This window comes from Danio rerio, chromosome 5 (assembly GCF_049306965.1).
Source record: "Danio rerio strain Tuebingen ecotype United States chromosome 5, GRCz12tu, whole genome shotgun sequence".
NCBI classification, from domain to species: domain Eukaryota; kingdom Metazoa; phylum Chordata; class Actinopteri; order Cypriniformes; family Danionidae; genus Danio; species Danio rerio.
In genome coordinates this window covers 41,127,658-41,141,828 of record NC_133180.1, presented here as the reverse complement: position 1 = coordinate 41,141,828, position 14,171 = coordinate 41,127,658, and the positions used below count along the sequence as shown (strand labels likewise).

At 32.3% G+C, this 14,171-nt stretch overlaps 2 protein-coding genes across 17 annotated transcripts in view; both read left to right on the top strand.

Annotated features, from left to right (window-relative positions):
• The first annotated feature begins 105 nt into the window (after nucleotides 1-105).
• On the top strand, nucleotides 106-9,691 carry si:dkey-193c22.1. The gene is given in 9 exon segments (NM_001100034.1): nucleotides 106-249; nucleotides 938-975; nucleotides 2,275-2,424; nucleotides 2,508-2,628; nucleotides 4,125-4,337; nucleotides 4,417-4,500; nucleotides 6,858-6,999; nucleotides 7,201-7,363; nucleotides 9,169-9,691. Coding segments are annotated over 8 exon segments (1,113 nt in total). The 5' UTR covers nucleotides 106-249; nucleotides 938-973; the 3' UTR covers nucleotides 9,407-9,691.
• A 1,840-nt stretch (nucleotides 9,692-11,531) lies between these two features.
• The window catches only part of wdfy3 (WD repeat and FYVE domain containing 3), a 147,924-nt gene continuing 145,284 nt past the window's right edge, over nucleotides 11,532-14,171 (top strand). For all 16 annotated transcript variants that reach the window (XM_073951250.1, XM_073951245.1, XM_073951247.1 and 13 more), the window contains exon 1: nucleotides 11,532-11,741. The gene's annotated coding sequence lies outside the window, so the exon portion shown is untranslated. The remainder of the gene's footprint in view (nucleotides 11,742-14,171) is intronic.

Genomic DNA, 14,171 nt, shown 5'->3' with positions numbered 1-14,171 from the left:
CTTTCCCTATGAGCTAAATAGGGACACGTCTATGTTTTTTTAATTCTTGCGATGAGTTGTCATCATGTCCCGCCTAAGTGAGCCAACGAGCCAATAATCAACAGGGCACGCTGCAGTTTGCGCATGCCGAAAAAGCAATAGGGAAGTTCATTCAGTGCATCTTGGCCATCTGGGCTTATTCTTGTATGTCATATGCAGGATATGTTTTAAGACGGTGCACTCTTTTACAACACTGATGTTCTGTTTTCGGTACGTTTAATTATATTTTGTATGTAGCTAAATCCACGATAAAATAATATAATCTTATGTAACACAATTCAATGTCGACTGTATCTCTGCTAGCTGTTTTGTTTACACTTAATCTTTATCGAAGACTTTACGATTCATTCCTGACGTTTTGAGAACGTTTTGATTGTAAAGTCATGCTGTAAACGTTTACAGAGCTAATTTGTTAGACGTTGCAGTACATAGATGTTGTGTTGGTTTGATATGTAGCTATTACTAACGTTACTTTAAAAATGCGATTCAGATTACCATATGAATTCAGATTCAGATAACTTATGAATGTGCGTATTTTAACATGCCTGGATAGACTGAAGTAGGCAAATATTCCAAGTGGTGCTCGCTGCAGAGCCATTTGAGGAGAGCTGAGCTCCAGCACCCTCTCCAATATTCAGACACAGGTTGTGTCATTCTTCTAGGGGGCGCATGTCGACAATAAAAACACATAACCTCTGTACAGTCATATTTCTGGAAATGTTTCCAAATCTGTGTCTGTCTTGTTATAGTAGTATGCTATTTTTGTATCTTTATTTTGGGTAAATAAAAGATATTTTGGGTAAATAAAGCTTTGGCAATATTGTATTTCTTACAGTTGTGTCAATAAAGGGATAAATGTATGTTGTATATTAAAATCCCTGTCCTCTTGCTACTTCAGGTGTCAGCGCTAATCACCACCAGCTGCAATAAAAACATGTAAGTATTTTAAGTTACTGCTACACTCAAAAATCATAAATAGTTTTAAAAGTAAAATAAAAACAAAAGTATTTATACATTATAAAGATGTTATTCAGATCAAAATATACAGTAAAGACATTTTTAATAAACATTTTTATATTCTGTTGTATATATTTAAAATAAATGCTGTACATTTGAACTCATTTGAACTGTTCAGTCATAAAAAAATAATTAAACAAAATTTAGGAGCACTGTTTTCAAGACTGATAATATTAAATGTTTTTAAATCAGCATATACGAGTGCTTTCTAGATGCTAAAAATTAAGCTTTGCCAATAAAGAATAAGTTGCAAAAAATTTTAAACATTCATTCATTTATTTTCTTTCATCTTTGTCCCTGATATATCTGAGGTTGCCACAGCAGAATGAATCATCAATGTTTTATGCAGTGGATGCCCTTTCAGCCACAACATTTTTAAACAGTCATTTCAAACTGTAATAATATTTGATATCATTATGTGTTTACTCTATTTTTGATCAAATACATTTTATTGAGCAAAGGAGATCAAAACTGTTGAGAACAAATTTCATACACAAAAGATGACATACATTTATTTTGAAAACTGATTGATTGTTTACATGCTTTTTACTGTCACACTTGACAGAAATCAATATAAAAATGATTGACATAATTTAAAATTCTGTAAATTATTAAAAAATGTTTTCCATGGACATCTTATTATTAAAAACTAATGTGTTATTATTATTATTTTTTACATTTTTGTACCAAAACACAAAACTCACTTATGTGTGACTGTGTTAAGCAGAGGTCAATAAAATGTTGTCCTTTGGTTTGAAGTGACAGACCACTTTTTGAAAAAGTCAACTGGAAAAATATTATTCTTAATTTTATATAAAATAAATAGCACTATGTAAAGATAAGTGTCTAATAATGAAGATAAATCTCCCACACTTTTTGAATATTAGGATTTGTTTTTCTTAAATATTGTAATTATGGTACAATTTTATAAACTTTGGAAAAAAGTAAAGTTAGTGACCCCTTATATTTTCTCAAACATCAGACATTTATTCAGAAACACTTCGATTTAAAAGAGTTTTTATTTATAATAATAATAATAATAATAATAATAATAATAATAATAATTATTATTATTATTATTTATTAATATTATTTATTTTTTTATACTTTTACTGCCTATTTATCAACTACCCACAACTGTAAAATGACACCAGTATTTAATATAAAGTATCGCTTTATATTAAATAAGTAATTCATTATATTTTTCTTCTGTTTTAGGATTTCGCTGAAGTGCTGTGTGTCTATTCCAGCAGTGGCTGGAGCATTATTAGTGGGCCTCCCTTACAGTATCTCTTTAGTTGCCCAGTGGCTCTATGGCTGGCCCAATAAACCAGGATATCAAAAATATATAGAGGCTCTCAAACCAAGGTGACAAAGCGTTATTTTGTGATGTTAATGTACTTTTATTGTGTTTTTTTTTCAATGATAATTATGGTTTGCACTCCCCGCAGGCGCATATACTGTCTGGCAAGAGCTGTGCTGGAGATGCTGAAGTATCTGCAGTATGGCAAACTGTACTTTCAGTGGAAACTGTGGTACAGTAATGACAAAAATAACAAGCATTATGTGAAAGTTAGTTCTATTTAATTATTCCTTTTCAGGTTAAGACAGACAGAATGTGGTTTATTTAGCCACAGGGCGCAATGTGTGCTATAGAGTACAGCTTTAAACAAACAAAGCTACTGCTATGATCAAATTCAGGAATGTAAAAAATCTTTTTGAGTTTTGTGATGCAAGACATAAAAGTCTTTTTATGTTTGGAAAATAAATTAAGATTTTTTAATCAATTCTGAGATTAAGTCTGTCTATTTGAAACTGATGCTTGAAAAAAATGTAAAATAATAATACTAATAAAATAATAAATTCAAATGAATCAGGCAATTTAACTCAAGTCTTTTGAAAGGACACGATCACTTTATATGATTAACAGTTTTAAACTAAAACTGGGTTTAAACTAAACCAGCTTTAGACCATAGTTTAATTGTGACATTTATTTTTTTTATATAAATATGCTGTTTTAAATATCACTAGTGTTTATTTTGAGACAAACAACAGGACTAAAACATTTTAAGATCAGTGAATGAGTGATTTGCATTTTAATCTGGGACAAGGCATAAGCATTGTTTGTGAATCTGGACTTTAAAGGGTTTGTTCACACAAAACTTCTACTTGTCCTATAGTTTATTTAGCCTTGGTGTTTATGACTTTCTTTATTGAGTCGATTGCATCCAATCAGGGTTATATAAAAACTGATCTTGGGCTTTTTCAGCTGTACAATGGCAGCGGTTGGTTGACTTTTAGTAGCAGTCTGAAAGAACTCCAAAAAGTCCATTCAACCATAATAAAAAGTGCTTTAATAAAGTGGTTTAATAAAGGACTCCTTTTGAGAATATATACATTTTAATGAAAAATATGCGCATTTGAAATTGTATAAACCATTTTTTGTGTAATTTCTGGGGAGCTGCAAAAGTTGCCATCTTATGTCCCTTTCTAAGGATGAGGAAATCATGGATAATTTTAATTTCGAGGTGAACTAACCCTTTAATATATAGGCTTTTCTAAATGCAAAAACATTGATCAGTGAACATTAACATAACCATACTTGCTTCATGCAAGAGATCAAACCTTATTGAATGTTGCTGAAACTCAAACATGCTGTGTGAGATGCAAGAATGAACCTCATTGGTTTTCAGCCATCAAGCAAGTATATTTGAGCTTCTATGACTACATATATGTTGCAAACATTGTGTGTTGATCAATGTTTATATGTGAATAAAATCTAAAATCAGCTAAATCAGTTCTTTATATTAATTGATATTATTATTATTTTACATATTTACAAATGTTTGACGCATCAGTAAAAATAGTTTCAGGTGAGCCAGCTTTTAGTGGAGATTTGATTCAAAATCTAAAGATGAAATAATGTGTTCCAAAAGGTGAACAACCTTTTTATTAGTTTGTAATAACATGAATGTCAGGAGGATTGAAGTTGTGTAGAAATGCCTACAGGGTTTTCATTTTGGGCTGAGTCTGCTATACTACTTGATTATGCATCTGTCTTTTCCTAGGGCATCACGTTTGGTCGGCGAGGGAACAAGCTAGATTTATATTATTCACCAAGACTGGAGCTTTCTGATGAGTCTCCTGTACCAGTGGTAGTATTTGTCTATGGAGGAGCCTGGGGATCAGGAGATCGCTCCATTTACTGTTTGTTAGCTTTACAAATGGCAAAAGAGCTTAATGCATCTGTTATTTGTCCAGATTATTCCATATATCCCAAGGTAAGCATACTAAGCCACCTATTTGTGTTTAATATTGACATAATATTCGTGTTTATTTTAAAGTCTGTTGTGTTTTTAGGGAAATGTTTTAAACATGGTTCAAGACATTAGTGATAGTCTGCTGTGGGTGAGACAAAAGGGACATGCATTCAGTCTTGATCAAGTAAGTTTTGAGAACTCTAAAAACGTAATATTTAATCCCAAATGCCACTTTCTGAGTGCACTTTACCTATGGTAAATATTTATGTAAGATTTAGCAATTTAATATTTAACTACTACTACTGTACATTTTCATTTAGAATTTTGGTTCAAATGTTTGAAGATTTCTGAAAATATTTTTCAGTTCACTCTCAGAAATAAAGGTACGAGAGCTGTCACTGGGGAGGTACACATTTGTACTTAAGTTTATATTAGTATCTAAAAATATTTAAAAGGAACACTTTTGTATTTTTTAGGTACTAATATGTACCGTTGAGGTATTAATATCGACCTTTTAGGTACACATTTGTACCTTTTGAAAAGGTACCACCCCAGTGATAGCTTGCGTACCTTTATTTCTGAGAGTGTAAGGATGCATTCATTTGATCAAATTAATGACAGTAAGCAACTTATAAAAATATGCTGTTCTGCTGAACTTGTCAAAAAAATAAAAAAAGTGATCTTTGTTTCCACACAAATATTATTCACTTTTCGACATTATTAGTTTTAAAAATAAATATTTTTTTTAACCAAACAAGCATATTGGAATGATTTCTGAAGTATTAACTGACACTGAAGACTAGCACTGCTCGATTTTGGGAAAAATCATAATCACGAATATTCAAAATGATTATCAGTTGAAGTCAAAATGAATCACCCTCCTGTGAGTTATATATATATATATATATATACATTTTTTTTCCCCCAAATGATGGTAAACTGATTCAGGATTTTTTCACAGTATTTTCAATAATATTTTTTTCTTCTGGAGAAAGTATTTGTATTTATTTCGGCTGGAATAAAAGCAGTTTTTAATATTTTGAAACCTATTTTAAGGTCAATATTATTTGCACCTTAAGCAATATATATTTTTGATTGTCTGCAGAAGAAACTACTGTTATACAACAACTTGCCTAATTACACTAGTTAAGCCTTTAAATGTCACTTTAAGCTAAATACTAGTATCTTGAAAAATATCTTGTAAAATATAATGTACTGTCATCATAGCCAACATGAAATAAATCAGTTATTAGAAATGAGTTAATAAATCTGTTATGTTTAAAAATGGGTTGAAAATAAATCTTTTCATTAAACAGAAATTGGGAAAGGGTCATTAATAATTCAGGAGAGCTAAGAATTCTGACTTTAACTGTATATAGACAGTTATTTTTCTCCTTGTAAATAATGAGAGGAAAATAAATACAATATAATAAAAATATTAAACAAACTGTGCTTTAAGCATCTTCACTGTAAGAAAAAAAAACTTTAGCTACAAAAGTCCTTCAGTCAAGAGCAGTGAGGGATTTTCTCCTTTTGTTGTTTGATTAATAATAAAAATAGGCAGCAGCAGGAATATTGTGCACTGTCACTTTAAGAATAGTGCGGCTCTGATATGATTTCTCTTTCGCATGTCTTTTGATTCTCAACTTGTTTGTTTATCATACAAAGGAGGGTTTATAGAAATATTCACTAAACACCGCGCTCTTACACAAATGTGCATGTATTTGAGCATTAAAGCGCTCGCATTAAAATGACATCAGATGTGTGTGCTCTGCTCGTCTCCGAGGCTAAGTGCGCACACACCGAAGCATTTGGTCTCATTCACTCTTTTAAAATATGAATGATTCAAACGAAGGCTACATCAATAAATGATGCGCATCCCATGCTGCAAACGTTACATTACAGCACATGCTTTCAGTCATTTTCACGTGGAACTGAGCGTTGCAGAGCAACAAATGTTTACAACTGGAAAGGGGCGGTATATAATGGTATATAATGCAATAAACATTTATCTCGAGTAATGGTTTTCCGTAATCATTAGAAGCCAAAATCTAAATCGGATTTTCGATTTATTGCACAACCCTACTGAAGACTAGAAAAATAAAGTCTGAAATTCAGTTTGCATAAAAAATAAATATTTAAATATATTTAAAAATAAAATTGAAATCTTATAATTCCAAACCTTATATTTATTTTGCAATATTATAGTTTTTTATTTATATTCTGAGGGTAAGAGAGTTCTTTAAAACATAAAATACTTTTCAACCCCAAACTTTTAAATGATTGTGGAAAACTGTAAAAAATGCTGGGTTCCACACATTCAATTTGTGTTAATCTTATTCGTTTTTACAAAATTAAGTGGATTGAACATAGAATAATTAAGTTGTCCCAAATAAACAACAATTGTTGTTTCAGTTCATTTTAAATAAGTAGTTTAAACAAATAGCAAATGTCAATTTTTGAGTGTGTGCGTCCATCGTGAATCAGTTTCTCCAAGGCTAAATTGATGCAGACCTACACCTTTTCATTTTATTTACGCAGGACAACATAATATTAATCGGTCATTCAGCAGGGGCTCATCTGTGTGCCCTCACCTCACTGTTTCTGGCCAGCAATGTAGAAGAGCTCTTCATTGAGATCAACAAACAGAAAGATTTGGTCACTGCCATTAAAGGAATCATCGGTAAATCAGTGCACCACATACTGTATTTAAAACTGTTTACTAGAACTTCTGTCAAGCTGCTTCGACATCTACATTGTAAAAGCACTGTAGAAATAAAACATGAGTATAATGTATTTAGATTTTACTTTTTGTATTAAGAATCAGCATGTAGCTGGCAGAACAAAGGCTTTGCTTCTTATTATGTTTTTGTTTTTGTAATAGGTCTGAGTGGAGTTTACAGCATAATGGATCATTATAACCATGAGAAAGTGCGGGCTGTTGAATACGTGTCAACTATGCATAAAGCCATGGATGGTGTGGAGAACTTTGATTATTACTCACCAACCTCATTACTCAAGAAAATGAAGGAGGATCAGTTGAAACGGTATAACATTGTTATTATTACTTATTTAACACAATAGTTACACAAACTAAGTTCACACAATGGTTCAAATCCTGTAGAAACAATACATTAATTTGTATTGTATGTATTGCTATAGAAAATCATTTAAATAAGTTCTTATTTTTTGTACAATTTACAACAAAATTAGTTCTCCTGTGAAATTTGAATTCTTTGAGATGTGATGTTTAACAGACCAAGGACATTTTCAGTGTGTGTGTGTGTGTAAGTACTCGCCTCAAAGCAAGAAGGTCGCTGGTACTGTACGAGCCCCACCTGGTTTAGTTGGCATTTTGGTGGAGTTTGCTTGATCTGTCCGTGTTTCCTCCAGATGCTCAGGTTTCCCCCACTAGTCCAAAGACATGTGCTATAGGTGAATTGGGAAAGCTAAATTGTCAGTAGTGTATGTTCTGGTCCTCCAGGTTGGGGGTTGAGTGTTGGACTAATGGCATAAAAATTAGATGTTAGGTAACACCAACATGGGGCGGCTTAAAATCTACTTAGAAATAAACTGCCCTGGAAGTATGTATGTATGTAATTAGTGGTACCAATATATATACAGTTAAAGTCAGAATTATTAGCCCCCGTTTATTTTTATCCCCAATTTCTGTTTAACGGAGAGCAGATTTTTTTTCAACACATTTCTAAACATAATAGTTTTCATAACTCATTTCTAATAACTGATTTATTTGATCTTTGCCATGATGACCGTAAATAATATTTGACTAGAGACACTTTCAAGACACTTCCATACAGCTTACAGTGACATTTAAAGGCTTGACTAGGTTAGTTAGGTTAACTAGGCAGGTTAGGGTAATTAGGCAAGTTATTAACAATAGTTTGTGCTGTAAACTATTGAAAAAATATAGCTTAAAATAGGCTTATAATTTTGACATTTAAATGGTGTTTAAAAAATGAAAAACTGCTTTTATTTTAGCCGAAATAAAACAAATAAGACTTTCTCCAGAAGAAAAAATATTATCCGACACACTGTGAAAATTTCCTTGCTCTGTTAAACATCATTTGGGAAATATTTAAAAAGGAAAAAAATTTAAAGGGTGGCTAATAATTCTGACTTCAACTATATAGAATTTTATTATTTATTTTAGTATTACTGGAACAAAAATTATAAGCATTTTTAGAGTAAGTATTATTTTACTTTTATATTTTAAGTATTATTAGATCCCTTGAGAATTTTTTCTGACTGGATACAGAACAAACCAGTGTTGTCCAGTGACTGGCCTAATTAACCTAACTTTCCTAGTTAACCTAATTAAGTTAAGCCCTTATATTGTATAAGCTGATTATATACTATAGTGTAAAAATAGTATCTTGTTTAATAAGTAGTAATAAAATATTATGTACTTTCTTCATGGTAACTAACAAAAGGTCATGACAAAATGAACTAGTTATCAATACTAGTTGTTATTGAGATTATTATGTTTTAAATGTTTTTTTTTATCTTCTCTCTGAATAGCAATTGAGAAATATTTGGAAAAGTATTCAAATTTCACATGAGGGCTAATTATTTAGCCTCATCTGTATCTTTGTTTTAATTTTTTAGATTATGAATGTATTAATGTAATGCAAGAAAAGATCACTAGTATGTGTATATATGTATGATTGTGTGTATGTATGTAGATATATGCATATATATATATATATATATATATATATATATATATATATATATATATATCTTTTAGTGAGCTACTTCAATGGTCACAGCAGTGCAATTTATTATTGTAGAGTGAACAGTAAACTTTATTATTGCTCTGATTTTCACTCAGGGTTCCTCCAATGGCTTTGTTCCATGGTACCAATGACATCATAGTTCCTGTGGAATCATCCGTGAGGTTCTCTGAGCTCCTCACTTCCCTTTCTATCCGGATGTCTCTGTATCTCATTCCTAAAATGAACCATACTGACATGGTCACTGATCTTATGGCTCCAGACAGGCACTTTTACCACACTGTTTATGGCTGTATTAAACATGAGTACAGTAAATTTCAGACTCATACTGACTGATTGATATTTTCATTAAAGTAATGAAATTAATATAATTTTTCAATGCCATACAGTCACAGTATTTTAGATATAGCATGTCATTTTTCATTTCACTGTAAGTTGACACATTGTGAACTTACACAAGTGCATTTTCTTTTCTACTGAAGAACCGTTTTCAATAACTCCCTATACAAAATGGTAACGTAAAATCATGTTGGATCTGTGCTTGTTAATTTATTGTGGGTAAACATACATATAATTTACCTGTGTAAATAATACAAATAAAATATAAATAATATATTCTAATGTTTTATCATAAGGTTTGTGTTTTACTGTTGTCCTCACTTATGTCATCCACATTTTCCTTGTCATTGTCATTATTTTCAAAGAAATGTTTATTTAAATCATACATACAGCTATAAAAATATAAGACATTTTATTTTATTCTTTAAACTACTGAGGATGTTTCTTCCTAATTTCATGTATGTGTTTTTTTTTTTTAAATAACAAAAAGATGCCAATGTTTTTAGACATGTTATATTCATTTTTAGACCATACAATTGGTTGAAAATGAGACAATAAAATTGGGTGGAATAAACCAGATTTTCACTTACAACAAATAAAAACATTTTTATTCTGCCCACCTTGATTTTATGAAGAAAAAAAATTAATTACATTATTTGTAATTTGGAGGAAATGTCAGCTGTATAAATTTTTTATTTGTTATGAGTTTATTATTGGTTATTAATATTAAATATATTTAGATTCAACTGTAAGGAAACTCCTTAAACCGGGTGAATATGCTTAAATCTTTTATCAGTATATGAAAATAATTTAGCCAAAACAGATGTCAAATGAATTATAGCATAGTTATATTGTCTGTTATTACAGATAAAATGATTAAATATAAACAGATTACAATTCAACACATTTTCCACATTGATTACACCTGTAACATGCACACACGCTAATTCTGCATCATAAATTTTCATTCAAATTTCTTTATCTATATATTACTTACTACAAGAAAATAAAAACAAGACTTGGTATACAAAAACAGCGCAGTGCTTCTACTTTTTTGGTCCATGAAAAAACATTCAAACAAACTTTTAACTGTTGAATTGATCACACTTTTATTGATTTCTTTGAATGTAGATTTTGATTGCTATATATACTGTGTATTTTTAAAATATGTATCTTTAAACCTCATTATCTAAAAATGACTTTGATGAAATGTCTGTGCTGAGCCATAAATCTGTCTAAAATGAAGGTTTTTACAGAGGAATATGTTCCCACTGCATCATTAGGTTTAACCATTATTATGCCATGTTCAAATATGAAATTTAAGTATTTTTTTAGTGTTTTATAAAATATTTTAAATGGGCATCACAGTGGCGCAATGGATAGCACAATCGCCTCACAGCAAGAAGGTTGCTGCCTCGAGCCTCGGCTGGGTCAGTTGGTGTTTCTGTGTGGAGTTTACATGTTCTCCCTGTTGGTTTCCTCCGGGTGCTTACCTCACAAGTCTAAAGACATGCTCTATAGATGAGATGGATAAGCTAAATTGTCCTTAGTGTTTGTGCGAATACGTGTGTGCAACCCGCATAAAACATATGCTGGTTAAGTTGGAGGTTCATTGCGCTGTGGCGACCCCTGATTAATAAAAAGACAACCGAAAATTAAATGAAATGTAATATTTTAAGATTAGTCAGTGTTACAGCAGTTCAGACTTTTTATTTTAATATAGAGCTAGGCTTCTTAATGCCTCAATATGTACACAATTGTCTGGCTAACTTTGGTATTTTTTTAAAAAATTGTCTATTATCAAAAAAATTAAACCTTCAATTTAGATTTTTGGGCAAGAAATGTGTGCAAATTACTGCATATTCAATCATTAAATAATGTCTTGTTTGGATATTTAAACATAACACTGGAAATGTATAATACAAATAGCATATTTGTCGTTGCTACTGTAGGCAAACAACCGAGGGAAATATGCTGATAAATATGAGTTATTTCCCCCCGTTCACCTGCAGTGTGCAGGCCACCGGTTTGTTTCAGACCAGCAGGTGTCGCTGTTTCCCGTGTAATGACACTCCACCTCCGGCGAGCTCTGAGTGAAGCAGCGTCTCCCACCACACAGCTCAGATGAAGTAGAGCTGGAGCTGCTGGGACGAGCTCGAGCCTGTGTTGTTTGGGATGTCGAGGATTAAATATGGCCACTAGCTAGCTGATTTACCACAGCCAGCGATCGCCTAGAAAGCAGTGGCATCAGCCGTGAAATATGGACTTGAAGAGCGCGAGAGGGTCTCTTTAAAGCGGTTCTCAGTTAAGCTTGATCGCATCGGCTGGTCTGGTGAGTTCTCATGGATATGCGGATACACTGGAGACATGCAAAACACACACATACACACAGGCGCGCACACACGCTAGCTTTCTTCCTCCAAAACACAGCTCCGTTATTATTTATTTCGACAAACGTAAAGATGGCATTCGGTTTATATAAATGGTTGTCCATGCAGTCCTGCTTGCTGGAAATGAAACGCACAGTTCGGGTTGTGTGTAGCCGGGCGATTAGCCGTGGCTAGGATAGGATAGATAGGTGGACTACGCTAGCCTGTTAACGTTAGCTGCAGGCGAATAATCATTCATGTGGAGACAATTCACAAATACTGTAGCTTATTGCGAAAGAGCTCTAGTTAATCGTATGCGTGATTATTATGGCTCATTTTGAGGTTATTTAGGCGGTGTCTGGTGAGCTGTAATTGTGTTGTGAGCTCGCACTGTCACTGAGGATATCGCCTCATCCACGACTGTAACGTTACTGGATTTGTTTTTAGCCGCTGTCAGTTTACAAACACGATGATATGTCATGTAATATTTTATAATCCGCTTGATATTCGATGTTATTTTCCTCTCTCGTGCTATTATAATTTTCCTGTATATTTACATTGTCATAACGTATGATTTTTGTCCTTGTATGCTTATTATAATTTATAATAATGTATATTCACAAAATGCGTATATTGTCTTTAACCTTTACGTTTTGTTTACTTTTACTGGTTTAATTTTTGTCAACTGTATGTACTGTACAGAGTTTACTTTGGCTGACAATATACCCCAGATGTCCATACTCCATCCATTCCATCCATCTGCCTGTCTGTCTGTATGTCTGTATGTTTGACTGTGTCTGTACTTCAATTTCCCTCTGTATCTGAGCATTTAAGTGTTATGGATGTGACATTTGCAGCAGAAACCTGAAACATGTATTCACAGAGAATTTAATACTATAGTGAAACATCTGTTTATAGGTCCCAAAAAAAAAAACTAACCACTAGGCATGGGCCGGTATATGATTCTGACGGTATGATAACCTTTTATAAAAAATATCACGGTTGGATGGTATTGTGGTTACTGCTCTAAAATATATTCTATTTAAATGTCTGGGTAAAAAACTAAAACTTTCCCCCCTTTGAACACAATATAGTTTATTTTGAGAAATATTTAAAGTATTTTGGAGCAGTAATCATGTCAGGTTAAATAATTTAAATGAATCATTGACCTCTGCTGTCTTCTTTAGTTTCAAAAACACAGATTTCTTTACCATTTAAAACATTTTTTGGATATCTTTTCTGTTGTTCTAAAAAACAAACAAAAAAGAAAAACGTACATGAAAATCCTTACATATATCGTAGGAATGGTATAGCAAAAAGAATTGGTGGTTTTAAAACCTTTACTATTTCAAAACCGTGGTATACCTTTAAAATGGTTATCGTCCCATGCCTACTAACCACAGAGTTAAGGAAGCAGAAAAATATCAATCTGTAAACATATTTTAAATGAGGGTAATGAACATGCATTATGGATGTGACCAAAGAATTCACAGTATACAACACACTTTGTAAAATTTCTGTGAAATAAACTTCACAACCCAAAAGATTTTATGTTAATTAAAAGGATAAGAGTTCAAGGTTTCTTCTATGGCGGGGCGCCACACCAATATTCATTCCGCCAGTGCTACATTACAGCTTCTCATTCAAAACATTCAGTTCTATTTATTTTTTTTGGTTGTTTTATAGAAAACACAATGTATACCTTTCAGTTAGGATAAACAGAGTTTCCGTAACTGTACTCAAAATATAAAGGTCTATGATTCTGTATGCAACAAACAAAGGATTTATCTTGCTGGAGTTTATAGCTGTTTCACTTTACTTCAGGATGCATTAATGCCGCTCTGTGAGTCTATTGGTGACATAATAGCATCCTAGCAAACATAAATAATCCTAGCAAATCTAATAAATGTTGAAGACATTCTCACTACATAAATGCACTAAATCGCACTTTGGCAGCGTTTATATGGAGAGCGCACAAGAAGATCTGCACTTGCACAGTGAATATTTGAAGACGTCCTAGAAGTTTTGTGCATGAACAGAGGAAATTGGTGCGCAAGCAAAGAGATTGGCATGCTTGTATTACATGAATTCGATTTCAACTTGTAATACTGTGCTCACGACATTTGTCATTGAAATAACGCCATAGGTAGTTGGTGGATCTGTGTAAAAGGATTGCCGCCACAGCTGAAAAAAACCTAGAGGAAACACTTGAGTTAGCGCTCTTTAAAGCAAACCTTATTTGTTTGATGTAATATGAAATGGTCACTTGTGTGTAGGCAATGGACCGGTATAAGATTCTGACAGTTTGATAACCCTGGATAAAAATATGGTAGCACAGTATTGTGATTACTGCTCTAAAGATGTTTTATTTATGTCTGTGTGAAAAACATTTT